Here is a 21,580-nt window from a genome sequence, read left to right on the forward strand (position 1 = left end):
AATATTTGCTTTTATGTAGAAAAAAAGAGGGGAAAAGGGTTGTTAAAAAAAAACCTTTAAAAATGTTTTTTTTTTAAGTTAGATGGATGAAAAATGTGTTTATTTATTTTTTGTAATTTCTAAGTTAACCATGGAGAAAATATTTAGTTAATATCTGTCTGCTATTGCTCATTGTAAATTATTTACTTCTTATTTCTATGTGGTTTTAATTTTTATTTATTTTTATTACCACAAAGTAAAAATAATTTAAAAAAAATGAGCATAACCACATATCTGACAGCTCTTGAGAAGTTTACTAATCAAGACTCGCAGTCTATTGTTGTAGAGTTTCACAGAATTTTCTTGTGTATCTTAAAACGTATTGATGTCTTAAAATTCTATATATGCTAGGGTATTTAGAACTACCTCTGTAAATAAAGACACTATATGCAAATAAAGATAACTTGAGCTGCTTGGAGTTGAATAATTCTGGAGATAAAATATTTCACATTCTGTACATAACTGAAATAAAGCTGAAAAACTGTGCTTAAAATTATAAATGTATCTTGTCTTTAAGATTTTTTGAATTTTGAATCTATATGTTTGGGGTGCAACAAAAAAAATAAACAAAAAAAGAAATCACTAACCATATACAACATTTTACAAAGGGAAAGATTTTTTTAATCACCGACAAATTGGACAAAAAAAAAAAAAATCAAAACTCAGCAAAAAACAAAGAAAAAATTACATAATGTGGACTGAGTTACATCAGGGTCTTACTTTTTTCACTACACCTGCATTCTACAGATAAATTGCTCAATCATTCTGCACAATCTAATATGTTACTATGTACATTCTTTAATTACACAGCTTTCTAATTTTTAACTCTGAAAGTAATTTTGTGTTAAATTGATTAATCAAATGTATCTGATCGTGCACTTTTTTGTTCTCTTATTATTTTCAAGTAAAAAGAGAAAGTGTTTTCCTGTTAGTTTTTTTTCCTTCATAAAAATGTTGCAGAAGTAGAGTGGTCAACCTCTTATCAGAAGATTGCAGGTTCAGTTCCTGCCCTGCCTGCCCATGTCAAAGTGTCCTTGAGCAAGACCCTGAACTCCACATTACTCCTGGTGGTTATAGGTTGGTGCCAGCAGAGCCACTATCAGTGTGAGTGTTGTGCATGAGTGAACGGGGTTCTGACTACAAAAACAAAATTAAAAAATGGCCTTCTAAGAAGGTAGTGTAGCCCTATCTAATGATTGACCATTTTTACCATTAGAATTTATCAATTTTCTAATGAAGGTTGACATTTTTCACAGTTTAAAGTACTGGTTAAGTAACAAATCTTTAATTCATGATGAAAAACTTTAGTTTGGAAATTTAAATTGTTGTCAAAGCAAAATAAGTTGAATGGTAAATCAAATTTACACACAAAATTGTGATCTTCTTCTAATGATTAATTTAATCCACCAATATATGGACTTTAACTTTGCTTTTGGGAATAATAAAATAATTTGGGAACTGAATTGATACAAATTGGTTTAGTCTTTTAGCATGAATGTGCAGCTCTTGTAGCAAAGGACTGAATTTAAAAGGGATTAATTTAATTTTAGTATCCTTGAAATCAACACAGTGAAACAGATAGGCGAGGCAAAGCATTTATTTTTATAATATCATGCAAAAGTAGGACAACAAAGCTCTTTTAAAAGTCTTTCCTCAAACATTTTATAAAAAATATATTTATATTTTGATTTAATAGCCCAATATGCACATACAGAAAACATTAGAACAGCAAACTTAGCTGCAACATTATGTGAACAGACCATTTAGTGTAAGCCTAAACAGAACCCCTGTTGATGTTTGTGTTGGATCAATGGCTTTAGTCATCCTGTGATCAAAATTACTTTTCATAAGTTAAAAAAAACATGGGATGTGTCAGCTGGTGAAAATGCTTAGATGTGTAAAAATCAAGTGCTATCCTTCACCTGACATTCAAAGCTTGAAACTATTTTTTTCACTTAAAGTTCCTACAAATCAGTAAATACAGGATAGTGACCAAACTTCATTTTAATTTAGTGTACTTGTGTCATAAGACAGAACAATCTGATGTGATACAACACTTTGGTTAACCAAAATGACTATTACTGCATTTCTAAATTGAGCTCATCTTATGTGTTGTTGCAGTTTTCCCGTCATCTTGAGCTCCATTCGATCTCATGCAGCTATCACAGAAGTTTCTGTTCTCTGTCCCACTATCTATGAAAGAATTTCATTGTGTGATGTTTTCAAAGTAAGATTTTGTGCTGTGGAAATGACTCTATTGTTGGCTTGCAACAACTTGTGTCTATTTTAATCTGAAGTGGCGTCAAAGAATTTCTAAATGATACAAATTAAGATAGTACTCAGTAAGAAGTCAGAAACACTATCACATTGTTTTTTGGTCAAGTATATCAAGTATTTCTCTTTGGCTCCAGGAATAATTACTGTTAACGTGACAAAACACAATTTTATTTGGATTTATTTAATTGCACACCATTTACAAGTCACTTATTGTTAGACTAAACACTAAATAAGTGCATTGGTATAACATTTTAAGCTAAATGAAATGTAACACTACTTTTTTTTTTTTTTTTTTACCAAAATCTTACATATTTAATACATATTTTGAATATAAAATAAGGGAATGCTTTATTGATCCCTAATTGGGAGAAATTCCTTCACCACAGCAGCATATTCACAGTTTTAAGGTGCAAAAAAAAAAACAAGTTTTCACATAAAAAAACAACAAAACAAAAAATCTAATCTATGGATATCAGTAGTATATAGGGCGGAGAAATTGTAATTATATGAGGTATGGAGGAGTTTGTTTAAATATCTTTACATTCTTAATAATGTTGACTCAGTTTTGGCTGAATGATGCTCCTCTTCACCATAAATGCACAAAATAGACATAGGTAAGTTACATTTACTGTTACTTTTAAGTAACTTTAGGTAAAAATTGTTATCCTACAAGTAGTTTTGCTGTGGTATACTTGTTACTTTTCCTCAACTAAACTTATGATGATAAACAGTGGGCTGTATCTGTCCTTTTACTTTTTTGTATGACATATTTGAGCCATTTATACTTAGGATGCATAATAATGGCAGATAAAGTCATTTAGCTTTGACTGTACAACCAAACCGAACACATCAGTGCAACAAACTTGTTTGGAATGATGGTATAGCAGCAATGATGTGCAGTAAAAGCTTTAATACTGCATTTCATCTGTAAGACATTTTTTACCAAACCAAATATAGTAAAAAGTTTCTTTTTTATTTTTAAATTTTAAATTCAGAATCTGCAAATAAATTTGACTTTAAACTACACAAGTTCAAACTGTTATGAAGTTTTTCTGTATTTTTTTTTACCAGATACTTTTTATTCTTACTTATAAATATTTGGATGACAAATTTTCCTTCTACTCATTTATTTTATTATTATTACTTCTTTTTGAAGTAATCTTTTTTTCTGTTTTTGGATCCTCTTCCCACCTCTCGAGCACAATTTAAATGTAGCCATTTTATTCTAAAGTCATTTCCAAATTGTGTCACACATTTGTACAAGTTTCATTTGAACAATGCTGCTGGGAACAGCTAGAAATACTAACACTGTTCCCTATTCATGGCATAAATCCCCCAAATTCCACTTGATAACTTTACTGCATGTTATCTTTACTACTTAACATACTGCGGGGGTTTCATATACACCAAGCACCAAGACATTTACATAAATGGGTTTAAATTCACTGTTAAGAGAAAAAGTTGTGTTTTTTGTGAGTGAAGTTGCAGATATAGTATTGCTATTTTCAAGTACATGCAATAAAATAAACACAAAAACCTTAGCAATTATTGAAAGAAAACATCCATAATTAAGAAAACAAGTGACATTTTTAAATAGTTTATTAGAATATTTCAAATATATTGTTTCCATCTTAAAGTGACTACCCAGTAGTGCAAAGTAAGAGAAACAAAGAGCTAAACGGTGATAATAAATAAGCTCTATTTCCTGAGCTATCATTATATCAGATTAACACATTCTTTCCAGCTAAAGCAACATCTTTTTGATACAATTATTGTAGGTTGTTTCATTAATAAAACATGAATTTTACAGTTTTAATGATAGCTAATAATTATTTAGTGCATAATGTTCTACAAAACATGTGCACTCAGTAGCTTTGCGTAGTGCTCTGGATGATATCTTTTAAGATAAACATTCATTTTCCCTTCCACTCGCTCATCTCCACTAAGGCCTGCAAAAAAAAAGAAGAAAAAAGTCACTAGTTTGGAGAACATCATATCACAGATAACCGCAGTCAGGGTCCATTTACAGGCTTTGAGCTCACCCAGTTTTTGAGCGGCATCTCTGATCTTCTCTTGAGCAGAATGCACATCTCCTCCCTCTGGTATGAGGACCTCTATCTCTCCCACGTGATAACCAAAGTCAGCCTGGTCCAGATCTATCTGCACCCCCTCCTCTAAAGTGAATGACCGGCGCACTGTTGTAAACTCTGCAAAGCACACCAGATTGAGTTTGCTCAGCCACAGCTCATCTTCCTGCGAGGGGGTGGTCTCTGTGTCTGGGTCTCCACATGGGCCTTCTATGACCTCCTTCACTCTCTGCTGAATTTCAGGCAGATTAGTTATCTCCTTGTAATGAGTACACAGCTTTGCAGCCAGAGATTGCTCTTCCTTCAGCTCTCCTGTCCTGTTGACTGTTGAGACCGGGCACTTCAACTCCCAGCATCCTTTCCGTTTGCGCAGCCAGAAGTCTCTCAAAGTGAGCTCAAACCCAGGAGAGTCAAAATATTGGTCATGAAACTGACGCTGGCCAAGACAATCTGTGGAAAGATTCAAAATATTACATAAACGTGTACATAAAATAAATACTACTAAGACTTACTATCTTTAAGGATTAGAAAAGTTATTTAGTGGTAATTGATCAATTTTCTGTTTAAGCATTTTTTGTGAATGTGTACAACACACAAAAAGTACATACCTCCAATCTTCTGAAGTATTTTTAAGGTGTCTTCACTGCATAAAAATTTTCTTTCCACTTCCACACTCATCTGAAACAACAAGATCAGTGATAAGCAAAGTAATCTGATTAAAATGACTCACTTTAACATGCATGGTTTAAAGAAAAGTTGAATAAAATACTGATTAATTATAAAGTACATTGCTGTGTGTTTCCAAATTTAAATTAAGATCATATCCAAGTAAGATAATAATTCTTCAAAACTAGGAAATAGAAAGAGAAAGAAAATAAAATAAACTGTAGGACTCAGATTTTTAACAAGCACTGTCCACTAGTGGTGCAAATACATTCAAATCCATATTTTTTTTTATTCTTATTATTTAAAAAAAACACACGAAATAACTAATTTTAGGTAGCATGAAAGCAACACATTTATTTTTGCAAAATAGCTCTGCATTAAATAATCATATTAAGTCCAATTCATCTGTTTATCTAGTCTAAATACAAAAAAAGAGCACAAGATGTGAGGAAATTGGTGTTTTTATTATTATTACTCAATTATAACAATATTTCATAGCAAAAAATAAAATAAATAAACTTAATTGTCGTTTATTTCAGTTTACAGTATGTCATATTTGTGTTGCAGGACTGACTGTGAGTCTGCATTTTTTCCCTTTTTTGATGTTAATGGTTGTGACTTTGGTGTGCATAAAAAGAGATACATAGAATGAATTTGATTTATTTATTGTTTTTTTTACTACAAGAAAAATGTTAATGTTGAAGAGTTATTGTTTATTGCATTACATGGATAAGTTTCAATTAGCTGGAAAACCGAAACTGTGCTACCCAACACATGAATCGATATATTTGCCACTGAGTAATGTGCACGAATCTCTTCACTAAAGCTTTTATTATAAAATATATTATAAATAAAAATACAGCACATAGCTGTGTATCTGTGTTCTTTAATCTGCAGTGATCGCAATTGATTTTGAAAAATAAGTTAGCAAATATTTAATCATTATTATTATTATCATTTTACTGTAAAATAAACATTTAAATAAATTCAAACTGTTGTGCACAGTTTCTAAAAAGCTTACGAGCGTTGCAGGCACAGCAATGAATCACCTGCCGCGTGAGGCTTGAACAAGTTACAACAAATTGGATTCGAACAAAATAAACATTTAAAATAATATCTTATTTTGCACATACCTTCACATTTGATGTCTTTATTTGTAAACCCAATATATTCCGTATAAAACAACAAAAAACTGGCGACAGAATGAAGACGGGGTGCTCCCACAACAGAGAAGGAACTTTAATTTTGAACAGGCATAATGAGGGGCACCTATCGGGGCATTCGGGATAATCACTTCCTGCCCTAGCAACGCAGAAGCATACAGATGGTGCAGTTCTAATCCGCACCGCTTCATAAATATGTATTCCACACACTGAAGTTCGCCACACCTATTACTTGATTGGAAACATCTCATAATTTATACGGAGGGGATTGGGATGAGTTTTTCCCCCTGTAATAAATACATTATTTATATCTAACTGAGTCGTCTTACTCTTTAATTCAATCCAAATAGGCAGAATGAGGACTCATTTATTATTCACCTTTAATGTGATCACGAAGAAGTGTTTCACATTGAAAGAAAATTGATTTTTAAAATTATTTTTTATATTTCTTAATACGTTTTTTTTTTAAATTAATAATATGTAATATCTGTGGGGTTACATAAGTGATTCGATAGCCAAGTATGTCCCCTCTGAATGTCAGCAATCAGCCTTGGGGGGAGCTGTGGTCTGTTTACTAGAGGGAAGAGGGGAAGGAGAGAAGGCGAATGAAGGGAGGGGGAGAACAGGAGAGGAGGAGGGCAGGCAAGCAAGAAAACTTTTCACTTGTGAGGAGCCACAGTGTGTGTGTGCGTGCGCGTGTGTGCTGGAGCGGAGACCATGCAGGTAAAAAAAACGCATTAGCTAATTGCTCCGAACTTAATTAATTGTCGTTCGTGACCGGTTAATTGCACCGATTGAAGCGGAGAGACGGGCTCTTCCTGCTGGTGAAAACAACGAACGAGCGAAAGACGTTCCACCCGATCCCTAAACAGAAATCCAAAATTAAATCCTAAACTTTTTCTCCCTCTCGTCTTTTCTATCGCCTGCTCTTCCTACGCCACCCCCATCGTCGAGGCGAACGCACGTCGTCCGCTTCAAGTCGCTTTGTATCGCTTAATTCTTACTCCAATTGCGACTCGAAGCTGCAAATTAATACTTTAAATGACCATGTGTTGCCACACGAGTGTTTAGGACGTAGATTTGAGCGCTGGGACGCGTGGAAAAGGGGGCTCTACTTGGCGGATAGGGAGGAGGGGGTGCGAGCGTTCTTAACACATCTGTAAGCGGAGCCCACGTTCATTAATTAAATGGCTTTAGTCCGGCTAGGCCTCAATTTGCGCTGTTGAGCAGCAGGAGGCGGGCAGTGCAACACTAGATGCCCGATTGGCAGCCCACAATCAGAGGGGTAAGGAAATAACTCGAGGCCGAGGTTTGTTTTATTTTTATTTTTTTGGGAATCTCCAGCTCACCGAGTGGAGATTTTTTTTCTGGCTATCCTGGATGAACTCAGTCGATGGTTTGAAGCTGCAGCTCCTGTCGTGTACAGGCGGAGTTTGTCAGGAGTGGAGGGCAGCTAGTTGGAGACAGTTTGACGAGCCCTTAATTATCTCTGCCTGCTAACAGGCTAGCTAGCAAAGTGACACGACTGTTAACAGTCCCAGTCCTTTTGTTTATTAATTTACTGATGGCCCAGCGCTAACCGAGAGCCAAAAGATTATGCTGACGTATGCCGTGAGTTTCCTTTAAGTGTGTACACCTTCGCAGAATTATTATTAATATTTTTATTTTAGCAAAAAGCTACCAAGGGTTCACAAACACCGCTGTAATGCGACGTTATTTGGGGGGATTCACAACCTAGCTTGCTAGCTAATTGATTTGTCTCGTTGGCACAGCTAATTAGACTAACTCGTAATTAGCCTATTAGGATTAGAAGACGAAGGGCGAGTTTTATTTTTACCTTTTATTGTTTTACAAACAGTCACACGCTTACCAAACTGGGTGTTTTTATTTAGCGATGCCTACTCGTCGAAATAATAATCTGGTCATATAACCCCGCTAGCTTGCTAATTGGCATGACGAGGAAGTGAGGGTGGAATCTGTGTTGGTATTTCTCCTCGTAAGCATGGATAGTTGATTGAACTGTAGCTGGGATGATCGATTCTATAGTTAAACCCATAAAAAAACACCACTCGCCACTTACGGTCTGCGTCGTTCCCGCAAAGTAGGGGTTTTATGTATTACTGTAGTTGTTACGCTAATGCAGCATGGGACTAGGAATGCGCCTCTCAAGGGCTGCAGTACCTGCCAAAAGTGGAAGAAATACGCTCGTGTCGGGATCATTTTGGGTTGTTGTTGAGCTATTTCTATCTCCTAAGCACATTTGAGGGGGTAATATCAGCTGAAATTTAAAAATGTATGAAGCATAACATGTAAAACCTGTTGCAAACTTTGTTCAGTTTACTTGAACAGTTGATGTAGTCATAGCAAAACATCGATTAAACGTGTCAGAACTGCTTAAATAGACTTAGAGTAATTTTCCTGAAATAAATGCAACGTAAAAAACGATTAAGGTATTTGGCTAATTCTAAAGTGGAGCGTAGATGGCTTTTTCTACTAATTTAAAGTTATTTATTAAGGTGATTTGAGAGATGTGCCAACTATTTGAAGCAAATAGCTTATAAAAGTACAATCACAATATAAAAGTTGCACTTTTTTCTTGTCAGGCTGGCAAATACAAAGCTAAATTACTTTGTTGAACAAGAAGAAGCTTTTTTCCCCTCACCAAAACAAAAACGAACAAAAATTACATCACAATCAAACCAATTAATTTTCATCTATTCAGTTTAAAAGTTCTTCTTTGATCATCTTTTGATCTATTGTAAAAGCGTTCTTAGTGGTCTTTTAATTGTGATCATGCTGTTTTTTAAATAAAAAAACCCGTGTTGTTTTCTAGGATATAGTTTCTGCAAAGTGGCTGTAGGCCTCAGAAATTCACCTCCTAAGTTGCCTGCCTGCCCCCACTTTCCGTCATTTGTTTACACGCTCTCCTTCTAGCTTACAGCCCTTCTCAGTACCCCAACAATACCGGTACAACAAAAAAGGCAAACAAAATTTGAGCTGTCCAGCCAAAAACAAAGATGTACATGGATCTATTTGTCTGCAAGCGGATGCATCAGAATGGAGCAGAGCACAGACCTTTTAGCCCGCCGATTGTAGCTACTACATCATAACTACAAGCTTTTTCAACGACATTTTATTTGGTCTGCTCCTAATATATGGCCATTTGAATAAAGTCACACTCAGAAATGCAACTTTAAGCTTAAATTTCCTTATAAATGTCCTTCATCAGGAGAAAAGTGCCAGAACAACATGTTAAAAACACAGTTTTCATTGGAGTGCGTCTTAAATGGGCTTTTCCTCAATTTTTGAAATACCTTTTCAAATTTTTCTCTTCATCAGGAGGAGTCTGGAGAGTTGGTGCGCAGTCAAAGGAATGGAGTGGCAAAGTGGGTGTGCCCCCTCTGCCAGCAAGGGCAATCAAACAGATCTTCCTTGTCTTTACATCTCAATGAGCAACACAGCGTACTTCCATCGTGTGTCAACCGGCTGCTGGACATTGTAAGTCTTTTTATGTACAAAGTCATGTGATGGCAATTACTATTTTTAATTTGGTCATACTTATTTATTTTTTTTTAATGTACTTCTAACAGTTTAAATAGTTAGATTTCAGGTTTAACAAATGTTGCATTTCTTCATCTAACTCTTTAGTTACTTTTTTGGTTAAAAATGTTCAAAACCTTGACATTTGATACATGAACAGGAGTTGTTTTCCATATTAAAGGGACAAGACAGAGTAGGAACTTTGAACATTCATTATTTCAAAAGCAAAAGCATTGCAGACTTATTCCACTTCAACCTAAAATAACTCTGAAACCTTAGATAAGCATGACAAAATGGTCGATTAATGCTGAGGTATTATGATGTGAAGTTGGCAGTGCATCCTCCCACTACATTAAATGTTATGGTATAAGAAAACTTGCTTGGACATCATTTGTCATTCCTTCCTCGATCATCAGTTAAGAGGGAAGTTATAGCAACATTGTAAAGGAGTTGGAATGTAAACCAGACAGTGAAAATACTTTAAACTTTTTCAGTTTTGTCTCTTGGTGCTTTTTCTTAAAAAAAAAAAAAAGGGGGCAGATCTGGTATTATTAAGAGAGTTTCGTGTCTTCCACCCACCAGTACATCCTTGCATCCTTAAAAATATTATAAAATGAACAATTAATTAAGTTGAACCACACATTTTTGCAATTTAAATGTTTTACATGGTTTAGTCGGGTAAATTTTTGTCTGAACAGTATTAAAACTTTGTGTTTCTTACTGCCTATTACTCCTTGTTCTTTCAAGTTTAGGAAACGACATTAAAGGAAAAAGTAATTCTGGTTATACATTGTCTGGCTCACTACATTTTAATATTTTATTTTCTGATTAAAAGTTTGTAGACGATAAAAATCAACCCGCAAGTGTTGCAGCCATTTGTTTGTACTCTTTTTATTCCAAAAATGGCATTGGCACCTTGATCAACATTTTTGAAGTCAATCAATTGCAGATTTGCTAACATGCATGTTGTTGTGTTGTATGACCCACTTTGGTTCAAGCTGTGACACAGATGGCCTCACATTTGAGGATCCTGATCCGCAGATGAGCTCGAGTTTGACAAAAGAGATATCAAAATGATAGAGCTGCCATGTTTTTGACTTCTTCTCCATAAAGGTTTTGGGAATTTCCTCATATTAACCATTCAGAACAAACTATATATGTTCAGTCATTTTCGAGTTACACTGTAATGAGCTCCATTTAACATGCCAGCTGAGGCCTGTTGAGTCAGAGTTGAAGAACTTAAGTGGTCGGCAGTTTTTTTTTTTTCTCGAGCATTGTACAGTTTGACCTTGAGCTAAGCACATACTTCTGAGAGGATTTGCAACTTTCTTGAATGATTTGCTTGTGGGAGTTAACTTTTTGTCGCTGTAGTGCAGACTCTTTGGTTGTTAGGAAACAGCTTTTTTATGGCCATTTTCAGGTCAAGAGCATCTGTTCATTAACATTTTTTTTATCTATTTACTTTTTTTATGTTTTTAATGTTAAAACTGTTGAAACTTTTGGTTTTGTAGAAGTTTCTAAAATGATTTAATTAAATTAGCTTTGATGCCAGTAGTATGGGGTGTTTAGATGTACAGTATTTTGATGATTTTCACTTAAACTGCTGCAAACTGAGTTTTATATTAAAGTTGTAATTTTCTTTAGTTCAGAAAGAAAACAAATTTGTCATTTTACAGATAGATTTAAAGATTTATATTTTTAAACTTGTTTACCATTTAGCAATGATACATTACAAAGTTTTTTGAGTCGATTTGCACATTTTACAGTCTTGACAGCCCAGTAATTTACTTTTTCGTGCCTAAAAGAATCCAAAGTTTGCACAGTTCTGTTTTGCAAACTCAAAAATTGCACCAAAACATACAGTAAAACTCTTATTTTCTTTTTTCTAAGACAAGTGGAATTTATTTCCAGCAGTTAAATTGATTGCAGGCAGTTTAATTTATGCTTTTAGGCAAAGAAACAAATGAAAGGCCATTTAAGTCGTGCTCCATAAATGTGCTCTGCTCCTGAGGAATGTGTAGTTGTAAATAAAAATAAATTAACCAGCTTTATTTCTTTTCACAGATTGTTTTAAAACAAAGTGCAAGTGAAGAAGAGGAAAATCAAGCTCCACAGTCAACAGGTGTGTTTTCTCTCTTTTTTTCTTATTTTGAAACTGTTTTCTGTGTGTTGAAACAGTAAAGGTCAAAACAATCTCACTGGTTAAGATCTTAGGTGAAAAAAAAAAAGTTTGACTGTTTTTTTCCTCAGTATAGTAGGTAACAGAGCCATAAAATCTTCAATTTATTAAATTCTTATATTTTCAGATACCGAATCTTTACACACTGAAGACAGCAGTTCAGAGTCCCGGCAGTCTCGCGAGAGTTCCAACTCTACCCAGATGCTCGGAGATAAAGACATGGATGAAGACAGAGCAATGGAGCAGGAGGGAGGTAAAGTTCAACAAGAGCAAGAAGAGGAGGAAACCCCAATCGCAGGAGCCAAACAACAAAATGCAACCGAAAGCACAGAAATGCCCGACACAAGTGAAAAGTCACTCGGTAAAAATGGTGTGCCAGCTGAAAATAATACCCGCTCATTCAAATGCAATGCTTGCCAGGAAAGTTTCTCCAGCAGAACTGCCTTGAGTGTTCATTACACTTCCACTTCCCACATTCAGAGAATGACGACAGGTCCTGCAAAGCAAGGTGCAGAAAGTAATCCTCAGTCTCCCTCAGTTTCAGCCCGGCCATTTACATTGAACAAACCCTACCAGTGCGCTGTGTGCCGAGTCTCTTACAATCATGCCATCACCCTTGAGAGCCATATGAAATCTGTCCTACACCAGACTCGCAGTAGAAATGCTGGAATGGTCGCACAAACTGTAAACAGTGCAACGGCTGCTGCTAACCTGAGAGGTAATGCCGCCTGCGCCTCAAATATTGTAGTGACTTCTGGAAATGAAACGGGTCATTTAGTCACCTCCAGCACCAGCGCTGCTCCTGGGACACTAATGCCAACCTCTGCTAAAGAGGGCGAGCAGATTCCGACTTCACAAGTGGCTCAATCCCTTCTCGCCTCCCCGGTGGCCTCGGCTCAAGCGGTCTCTGCCTTTCTCACCCTTCTCACTTCCAGTCCCAACACCCTGTCGCACTCCCTGCTCCCCTCCCTGTTCACGGCCAGCGCTGCTCCTGGTGCTGCTGCGCCTCAGCTCGTGCCTCAGCCTCAAATGGTAATGCCCTTGATCCTGAATGGGCTTCAAGCCCAAACGCAGCAGCATCAGGAGAACCAGCAAGGCCAGCTCCTCACCCAATGTGTGCCATTTGTAGGCCTCGGTGCAGCCCAGCAAGCCCTCCTAACCCAAAGACTTAACAGCTTACAGAACCAGTGGCCCTCTGCCGGACTCCTAAACATACAGCCTTCTCAGGAAGACCCAAAGCAAACTGTACAGTCTGAGGGAGAGCAAGAGAAGAAGGACAGCATCGAGACTTCTGAAGACCAGATGAGAGATGACCTTAAGAGGGGTTCATTCAATATAAAGGAAGAGAAGTGCGAAGAACTTTACCAATGTGACAGCACAGAGGTGAAAGTTGACAGTAATGAAGGCAGGAGGCAGAAGGAGCGTCGCAGCAGCTCATCAGACAGAAACGCTGCCACAAACCAGCCGGAGTCGGATGCTGATAAAGCGGCCGCGTTAAACCTCTCCCAAGCTGCCACGGAGAGGAGCCTCTGCAATAACGTTTCACCTTCTACATCCATGCCGAGCAATGCAAGCCTCAGTCCTGTAAATTTAAATCTTACACTCAGCCCAGATTCTACCCCTCAAAAACCCCTCACCAGCCCTGGTGATTCCCCAAAGTCCAACCCGAGCTCCAATGCCTTAACTACAAACCAAACTCGTCTCCACTCCAAACCAGTGAGATCCAGTTATCCAGACCTTCCGGTGCTATCAGAGTTCCAGTCAGAGGTGCTCTGGGCCTTCTTTGAGTCGCGCAGTGAAGCAGATGCCGCCAGTCCTCCTCACGAGGACTGCGAAGCTCTGGGCAGAGAGGTCGGTCTGTCCGAAGAAGAGGTACGAAGGTGGTTGACCCAAGCCTGTCAGGCAAAGCAAAGACAGAGGGCAACGGAGGTGGAGCGACTGACACGATTTTCAGGACGATTCCAAGGCTCCGAGGACTATGATGATGATGAGGAAAGTATGCTAGTCATAGCAGAGGGTGAGTCTGAGAGTGATGTTCAGGCTACGAGTGGGCGGGCCATAGACCTGTCCAGTACTAGAAGGAAGCACAAGCCTAGAGTTGTTGGAAGTAAGGGTCAAGAAGATTCCTGTCTGACGTCAGACTCAGAAAATGAGGTCTACACCTCAGTTATTGTTTCTGATGAGGAAAGTCAGAATGAAGTGGTTAAAGAGAGCCATGAAAGTCCCCCTAAAGTTGAAACCCAGCAAGATGCTCCCAACGGGTCAGCTGGCGGGAAGGTACTGCGCTCCACTACTGTGTTCTTGTCTGACGCAGAGGATGAGTATGAAGATGATGAAGGTGGGGGGAGCCACGGAGGCAAGAGGAAAAAACGGAAAGGCGAGTTTGAGCGGGATGAGGTGGAGGTGAAGCGTGAGAGACCAGATCCAGACGTGGATCTGGAGTTGGAGGCTCAGGGGGATCCTCCAAGTTCACACTCCTCGACAACTGATATTGCTGGGATTGCCCCTGGTGCTCTACACTCATTTCCGTTGTCGCTCGGTCCCTTTTCTGCACAGTTTCTTAACCCTTACGTTCTCTCTCTTCCTCCCTCAATGCTCACTGATGGGGGCAAGATGCCACTTTTTTCTAATCCCCAAAATGTTACACGCTTTTCCAACTCCATCCTGTCCCAGTCTCTATCTTCTCACAGCCCGTTGTCTCCCTACCTGTCAAACGGGGATGACTGCGAGTCCGCTTTGGATCTGAGTATGGGGAAGAACAACTCCAAATCTGTTTCTTCACCCTCCTCTCTTGCTGATAGTATTGCAGCACAGAAGGGACAACTGCTGGACGGGCTCGGCTTACGGCCCACTTCCAAAGGTTTGGTTGTCGTGCAGGTTAAGCCAGAATCCATCGCCGCCATGTCTCCGTCAAACAGCCCTATAAATCTGGTCAACTGTAGCAACATTGCAACCCCCCACATCAACGCACGAGCAGCAGCAAAAATGAATGCCATGCTAATGGAGAGGGAGCGAGAGAAGGAGAAGGACCGGGAGCAGCAGCAGCAGAGGAAGTCCAAAGGAAAAAGGTACAGAGACATGCGGCGCTCAAGGACCATCATTCAGGCTGAACAACTTGACATTCTGTACGGCTGCTATTTCAAAGACCCAAATCCGGGGAAGCATGAGTTTGAACAGATTTCCGAGTGGGTTCACCTTCCAAAGAAAGTTGTGCAGATTTGGTTCCAGAACATGAGAGCAAGGGAAAGAAAAGGAGAGGTGCGTTTTATCAGCGACGGGACGCTGGCGGCTGTTGGAAAGCCTCTCATCAAATTCACTTGGCCTCTCTCCAAGCCTATCTTCTCCAACAAGTCTGCTTCAAACAACACAGGGGGCATCACTGCCACTCCAATCGTGCGCACCCTCATAAAAACAGACAGAGAGCCCGGAAAAGACTTAGACAAAGCAGTCATGGTGAAAAAAATAACCCCTGTTCCCATCAAGCCCAAGGAGATGAGTTCCACTGCTGCGGGATCTCCTGTGAGCAGCAGCGCTTCAGCTATGCCAAAGACACATCCTGAAACCACCAGCAATGTCACTATGGTTAAAGTCACACCCAAAGTCAGTACCCCAGTGCTCTTAGCAGCACCCAGGGACCTTATTCCAATCGCCCCTAGGCCACCTCATCCACAAAAAGCAGAAGAAAGCGAAGAGGAAAAGACAGATGAGGAAAAAGACGATGGAAGTGAGATGACATCTGGACCGGGAATAGCTAACCGCATGGTACCAAAGCTGGCCACAACTCCCATCAATAACAGGGCTTCAGTGACGGCAGTGGTGCCACAAAAACAGAACGGGCTGAACTACTGGACCCCCAAAGTCCCCATTAAAATCAACACGCTGTCAAGAGAACAATTGGCTCTTCCCACACACAGCGCTCGCACCATCCCGCCTCCTCCCACACCCAACATTGCACCAGTGAGCCCAAATACCCAGAGCTCAGTTAAAGTGGCCAGCCCCTCCACTCCAGCCGTGGCTAAATCGAGCCCAGGAGACAGCGGCTTTCTGTCCCACTCATCCAGCCGTCGGCCACGCACTCACTTGTCTTGCCTACAGCTATCCATCCTGCAGTCGTGCTACGAGACCTGCGCCCACCCAAACGCCATGGAGTGCGAGGCCATCGGAAGTGAATTGAACCTTCCACTGAAGGTGGTCCAGATCTGGTTCCAGAACACGAGAGCAAAAGAGAAGCGCTGGAGGCTGCAGCAGGAAAAACTGGTAAGTTAACAACAAACAGGAACAATTAGATCACAGCTGCCCAATCCTGGTTCACCCTGCCTATTCCCCAGCTCTCCATGCATTTCCTGCTGCTCATTACCTGGGTCAGGTGTGCTCAGTCAATCAGAACAATGAAACACCTGAATCAGCTAATCAGCAGCAGGGGGGAGGGTGGAAACAGGCAATGTCTGAATTCCCTCACTACTCCCTAACTGCTAAAAAACAATATAAAAACCATCCTGGATTTTAAGAGCAATTTGGACACCATGCTCAGTACTTTCTTATTTTTATACTGCAAAATGTGACTCCTCTGATTTTCCCCAATGTTAAAACCTGATAAATGTGAACATTTAAAGAAGACTATTTATGAGTCCACTGTGATCTGATAATGAAAACTTTGATGGCTTATTAAAAAATAAATTAAAATACTTTTGTTTTCACATGAAAAATTGTTGAAAGGCAATGTATTGTATATATTTGCCAATTTAGTCAGCATCAACAAGAGAGTTTTACAGAAACTTGTGGGAAATTTCAGCTCTACAAAATATTGAACACACTATATAGTGCACTATGTAGCGAAGGAATTCAGACATTAAATCTTAATTAGAAGTTTGTTGAAATGTACTATGATAACATTACATTGACGTTTAATAGCTTTTCTTCTGCTAAAAACCTGTTTTTCCTTTAACACCAGAGCTTTAGCTCCAGTGTTGATAAACTTAGGATTGCCGTAACTCTTCAACTGCTTATGCAATTAACATCATTACTGCTGATTCTGAAGTGGAGAAAAGTGGCACTGCACCAAAATGAAGCAATAAAAAGGGCCATACCATGAAAAATTAACCTTTTGAGCATTTAGGTGTATTATACTGTTCATTCCTCAGTATAAACAACCCCAAAAGAGTATCTTGATCCGTTCACGCATTTATGAGTAATCCTCTAAAAATCTGCGCTCTCAGCAGCATCTCCTCCCATACCCATGAAAATGAGCAGGTCCTCACGTGCTGATGTCACAAGGTGAGAACCGCCCCCTCCAGGAAGAGTCTGCTCCACCCCCAGGCTAACACAAACACTTTCTCCACAAAGCTAGCAGCAATCAGATACTTCGCGAGCCCACCACCCTTGCACAGTCGTGCAGAAACCCACAGTCTGTGTTGTGAGCCAGTTTAGTGATCGCCAAAAAAAAACAAATTCGCTTTAGCACTCAGACTTCGTGAAGAAACTTCTGGTGAGGAATCGCCATGACATGTTGGGATGGATCCTGAACATATCCAAGAATGGCGTAGAATGGGAAGACGGATGGAGAAAGGAAGCAAACTATTTCTTGGTGGAGAAAGGGAGCAGACTATTTTCTGGGGGAAAAAATTGGGAGAGTTGGTTTGAACATGGATAATTGTTCAAAGGACAGGAAGGTTCACATGAAAATGATTTTTGATACGGAGATTGATGATGCCTCAAAGAGGAAAAAAAAACTTTCACAGCCAATACTAATCAGAACAATGTTCTCATTATTTCAATAAACCCTGAAATGTTCATCTGGTGTTACTGTATTATTGTTTTTTTTTTACCTAATTTCACCACAAAATGAACCCATTAGCTGTCACCATTTTGTCTGGGCCAAATTTTTAGAATAAACACCAGGGCTACACAGTGCGTTCATCAATACAAAAAATGCGATGTTTTTTTTTTTTGTGTGTGTGTGGATGACACGCTGACGAAGACAGCTTTAGGGTGACGTCATGAAATGGGTGGCACCCTCGAGGAGCAAAAGGCGACGCCTCAGAGATTGAGTCATTTTACTTCTGGATATGAAAGGAGTTGGCAAAAATTGCTCATATTTCATAGATAATTTGTTTTTTAGTGTTCCAAAGGTAATATATGGATATAGTTTACGCTGAAAGACTAAAGAAAATCATGGTATGACCCCTTAAGTAATGCGATTTGGTGTAAAGCTGATTTTCTTTGCGTCAAAATCATCGAATGCACATTCATCGCATCAACAGTCGAAGAGTTACGTAAGGTCACAGACGTCGCCGGCAACATCTGTGACCTTAAAGGATTAATTTGCAACACCGAGGAAATGATGCATGTTTCTAATAAAAACTTCTAAAACATTTTTTTTTCCTTCTGATTTCATCTCCCAACTTGGACCTCAGTCTCCTCTAACAGGTGGGAAGGTGGACATGAGCTCAGGAGGCTACCTGCAGTACAGTGCTCTAAAGGCGAATCGGCCCATCCTACCCAAGCCCGTTCAGCTAACGGTCACTGAACCTCTAGCCTCTCCAGTGCCAGGTCAACCAGTGCCAAAGGAGGCCCTGACGGGGCACTGCGACGCCTGCAAAGTCTCCTTTGAGTCACGAGCTGCAGCACGGGCCCATGTTTTCTCCCCACGTCACCTGGCTACCCTGAGAACCACTAACTTTGGCCAGCCGACGGCACTCGTCAAAAGTGGAAGCAGTACCAGCGGATCGGGCAGTATACTGCCAAGCTCACAAGTCTCTCTTCCCACCCCCGTAGCCAGCTCTGGAGCTGGTTCTGAGGGCGAGATAGTCATCGAGCTGCCTCTGTCGACGGCCACCAGCAGCAGTTAGACTCAGATCATAAATGGTCTGCAAAATGACACTTGTCGGACCCATTTGGGCTCCTCAGATTTAAAAACAAATTAGAGCACTAATCCTCTAAAGCTAATACTCTTTTGAAATGACATTTGCTATCCCTTTTTGCCCGCTGTTCTTTGCTCAACCTCCACTCAACTTGACATGCGTTAACCCAGAGACTCCACCCGGAATCAAACACAAACGCTTTCCTTGCTGCTTGTCACTCTGTGGCCGTCTGGGAAACTTTTAAACTTCTCAATTTTCTTGAGCCCTCACACACTTTATACTGATGTTTTTGGTCCTGACCCTGTGGTATGTATTAACCTTACTTCTTATTGTTTGTAAAGCCCTTGACTTTCTATGCTTAAATCCTACCCTGAAGACTGAATCTGTTTTTTTAAACCCTTTTTTCTCTTTTGCAAATGGGCCCAGCAATTCTGTTTTTTGGGATGATAACATAAAATGTTGGTAATAGAAGGCTTCCTGTTTGCTCCTGTGGAATTGTATTTCTCATGCCTGCTATCACTTTTAGGGCAAAGGTTAATCTGTTAATACAAAAAGACTGAAGCAATGGGAAAGGAAAAGCTGATACTTTTTTATTTTTGTTTGGGTTTTCTTTTTTTTTTTTTTAACTCTTGGGGTGTGCTCATTTGGGATATAAAAAGGTACTAATGAGAGAATAGGGCTGTTGAATTATTATTCCTTAAATACATCTTCATAATTTCATGACAATCCAAATAGACTGCGCTTTGAAAAGTTTAGGAAAGTAGAATTTTTTTGGCATACTGCACTTTGACAGATTTTACGTATTCTGAAAATATTTTAAACATTCTAATACTGGTGTCTTTTTACTGAAAGATGCATGTTGGACGCCATAATATTAAATAAATTGATTTTTTTTTTTCTTCTTCGAATTAAACATGCTTTAGGAGTCTTGCCCAAAAATTAGACCTGGGTATTTTAAAAGAAGAGCTTTGTTCCAATTGACGTTTATATCCACTTCTGAAGGAATCTAACCATTTCCTGCCTGTAAAGTTGTCCGCATTCTTTACCAACAGCTGTAATTATTACATTTTTTTTTGCTTTTACTTTAAATTTCAACAATACTTTATACTTCCCACCCCCATCTCATTTTGGAATATGGCTCTTCAGTCAGGAAGACATTTACATTTCTCATTGGTGCGCCTAGAAATGACATGTTAATTCAAGTCCAGATAATCTGTGTATAATGTGTTTAAAATTCACTTCAATCTGGAAGGTAAAGACCCATTTTTCTGTATTTAGGTTTCACATTAAATATTTTTTTTATTAACTTCTTGAGTGTTTAACAAATGACAATATAGGCAGTGACAGATTTTTTGAGGTCAAAAGCCAATCCTGCTAAAGGGTGAAGCAAGGTTTGCAAAATGGACTGTTTTTCTGTACTTTGTTGCCTTGCTTAAATGGGTTTAAAAGAAGATGAATTCTGTTTGCGCCCTAAAATCAGCCATCTAATAACTACGACAAGGGAGATAGTAGGGTACAACAAGTATCCTCAAGGGACTAACGGATACTAGGAAGCAAATTAGGAAACTAAATTAGTTGACTGAGCTAACAAGATGGTGCTGTTTTGAAGGATCTTCAACAAACTAAAGGTGTTTTTTTTCTTCCTTCAAATTAAGTTGTATATTAATGTTGCTATTGATAGTTTTAACAAAAAATGCAAAACTAAAACAAACTTTTGTAAAGAAATATATAAAAAAAATAACTGATATTCCAAAGTGATCCTCCTCCCTGTGCTTTGTCATTCAAAAACCAAAAAGCAATCTTTAGGTCGACAGAGAGCAGGAGGGGTGTAATGCAAACTGTAAATGACATCCCACGGCTTGGCACTTGCACTAGTCCACAATTTTTTGCACAAGCTACAGAACACAGCCATTACCACAGCATTGAGTCACTTGGTGTGTTTCTTTTTTTCCAAACAAAGCCGCTAACCATGTCCTTCAATGAGTAATAAGTTGTACATCTGTTGGAAACTGTATCTTGTGTGTAAAGCAAAGGACTGGAATGCTTGAATCTCAAGACTGGGATTACACACATACACACACGCACACACATTCAAACACGGTGTTGCACTGTCCAAACTAGATTCATTTTTATGGAGATCTGCTTTTTACTCTTTTTGTTTATTGTCACTTTATCACTATTGTTATAACTGTACTACTACTTATACGATTTATTATTACTGCTCATCACTGTTTTGGATTATTGATTCATAATGGTTTTTAAATGCCACCTCTGCTCAAAAAGAGTAATACTTCCTTGAATATTGAACAATAATCGTGGCAGTGTTGTTAAGAATTGTTAGACTTTTGATTAAGCTTATGTTTTGTTTTGGTTTTTTTTCCCTCATCTGTACCTGCCTTTTGTGTTTGGTCTCCATTATGCTTTCTTTGATATTCAGTAAAAGAAATAAAACTTATTGAACAACAAAAGTAATTGTTTATTTGTTTCAATCAATCTTCAGGACCTGTTGGCTATTAATGGTGCCTCCATCTTTTTCCCTTTATATAAAGGGCAGTAGTCCAACACCAAAACTTCCTGTAGTTTTGGGATGTTCCCTGGGAACCTCCTCCTTGTGGGACATCCCAGATATGCGTTGATGAGGCATACTGTATATAAGAGATTACCAAGACTTCTGTTGGCCTTTTTCGAAGTGGATGAGCATGGGCCCTACTCTGAGCTTCTCATTTGATAAAGGCATCAGAACACAATTTGTTAAAAGTGATAAAATCA

The 21,580-nt window shown here is 38.8% G+C and overlaps 2 protein-coding genes across 5 annotated transcripts; one reads left to right on the forward strand and one right to left on the reverse strand.

Annotated features, from left to right (window-relative positions):
- Positions 1–3,897: 3,897 nt before the first annotated feature.
- Positions 3,898–6,348, reverse strand: thtpa (thiamine triphosphatase). Of its 2 annotated transcripts, XM_024280166.2 has the most exons (4): positions 6,203–6,346; positions 5,012–5,081; positions 4,359–4,853; positions 3,898–4,265 (listed from the first exon to the last, which is right to left on the reverse strand). In XM_024280166.2, exons 2-4 carry the CDS (start codon positions 5,079–5,081, stop codon positions 4,165–4,167), a joined length of 666 nt encoding a protein of 221 aa, XP_024135934.1. In that variant the 5' UTR covers positions 6,203–6,346; the 3' UTR covers positions 3,898–4,164. The 2 variants fall into 2 exon arrangements, with proteins under 2 accessions (XP_024135934.1, XP_036073358.1); XM_036217465.1 differs by having other exon boundaries at positions 3,898–4,853; positions 6,203–6,348.
- A 139-nt stretch (positions 6,349–6,487) lies between these two features.
- On the forward strand, positions 6,488–21,279 carry zfhx2 (zinc finger homeobox 2). Of its 3 annotated transcripts, none has more exons than XM_024280693.2 (5): positions 6,488–6,955; positions 9,572–9,730; positions 11,837–11,894; positions 12,079–16,208; positions 18,365–21,279. In XM_024280693.2, the coding sequence occupies exons 1-5, from the start codon at positions 6,950–6,952 to the stop codon at positions 18,797–18,799; spliced, it is 4,788 nt and encodes a 1,595-aa protein (XP_024136461.1). In that variant the 5' UTR covers positions 6,488–6,949; the 3' UTR covers positions 18,800–21,279. The 3 variants fall into 3 exon arrangements, with proteins under 3 accessions (XP_024136461.1, XP_024136460.1, XP_024136459.1); XM_024280692.2 differs by lacking the exon at positions 6,488–6,955 and adding an exon at positions 7,316–7,843; XM_024280691.2 differs by lacking the exon at positions 6,488–6,955 and adding an exon at positions 7,316–7,517.
- Positions 21,280–21,580: the final 301 nt, after the last annotated feature.

This window comes from Oryzias melastigma, linkage group LG20 (assembly GCF_002922805.2).
Source record: "Oryzias melastigma strain HK-1 linkage group LG20, ASM292280v2, whole genome shotgun sequence".
Lineage (NCBI taxonomy): Eukaryota > Metazoa > Chordata > Actinopteri > Beloniformes > Adrianichthyidae > Oryzias > Oryzias melastigma.

Coding starts and splice junctions, on each gene's coding strand:
- thtpa (XM_036217465.1), bottom strand. CDS start 5,081: ATGAGTGTGGAAGTGGAAAGAAAATTTTTATGCAGTGAAGACACCTTA. Junction 4,854..5,011: donor AATACTTCAGAAGATTGGAG/GTATGTACTTTT, acceptor ATCTTTCCACAG/ATTGTCTTGGCCAGCGTCAG.
- zfhx2 (XM_024280691.2), top strand. CDS start 7,488: ATGCCCGATTGGCAGCCCACAATCAGAGGG. Junction 7,518..9,571: donor GGCAGCCCACAATCAGAGGG/GTAAGGAAATAA, acceptor TCTCTTCATCAG/GAGGAGTCTGGAGAGTTGGT. Junction 16,209..18,364: donor GGCTGCAGCAGGAAAAACTG/GTAAGTTAACAA, acceptor CTTGGACCTCAG/TCTCCTCTAACAGGTGGGAA.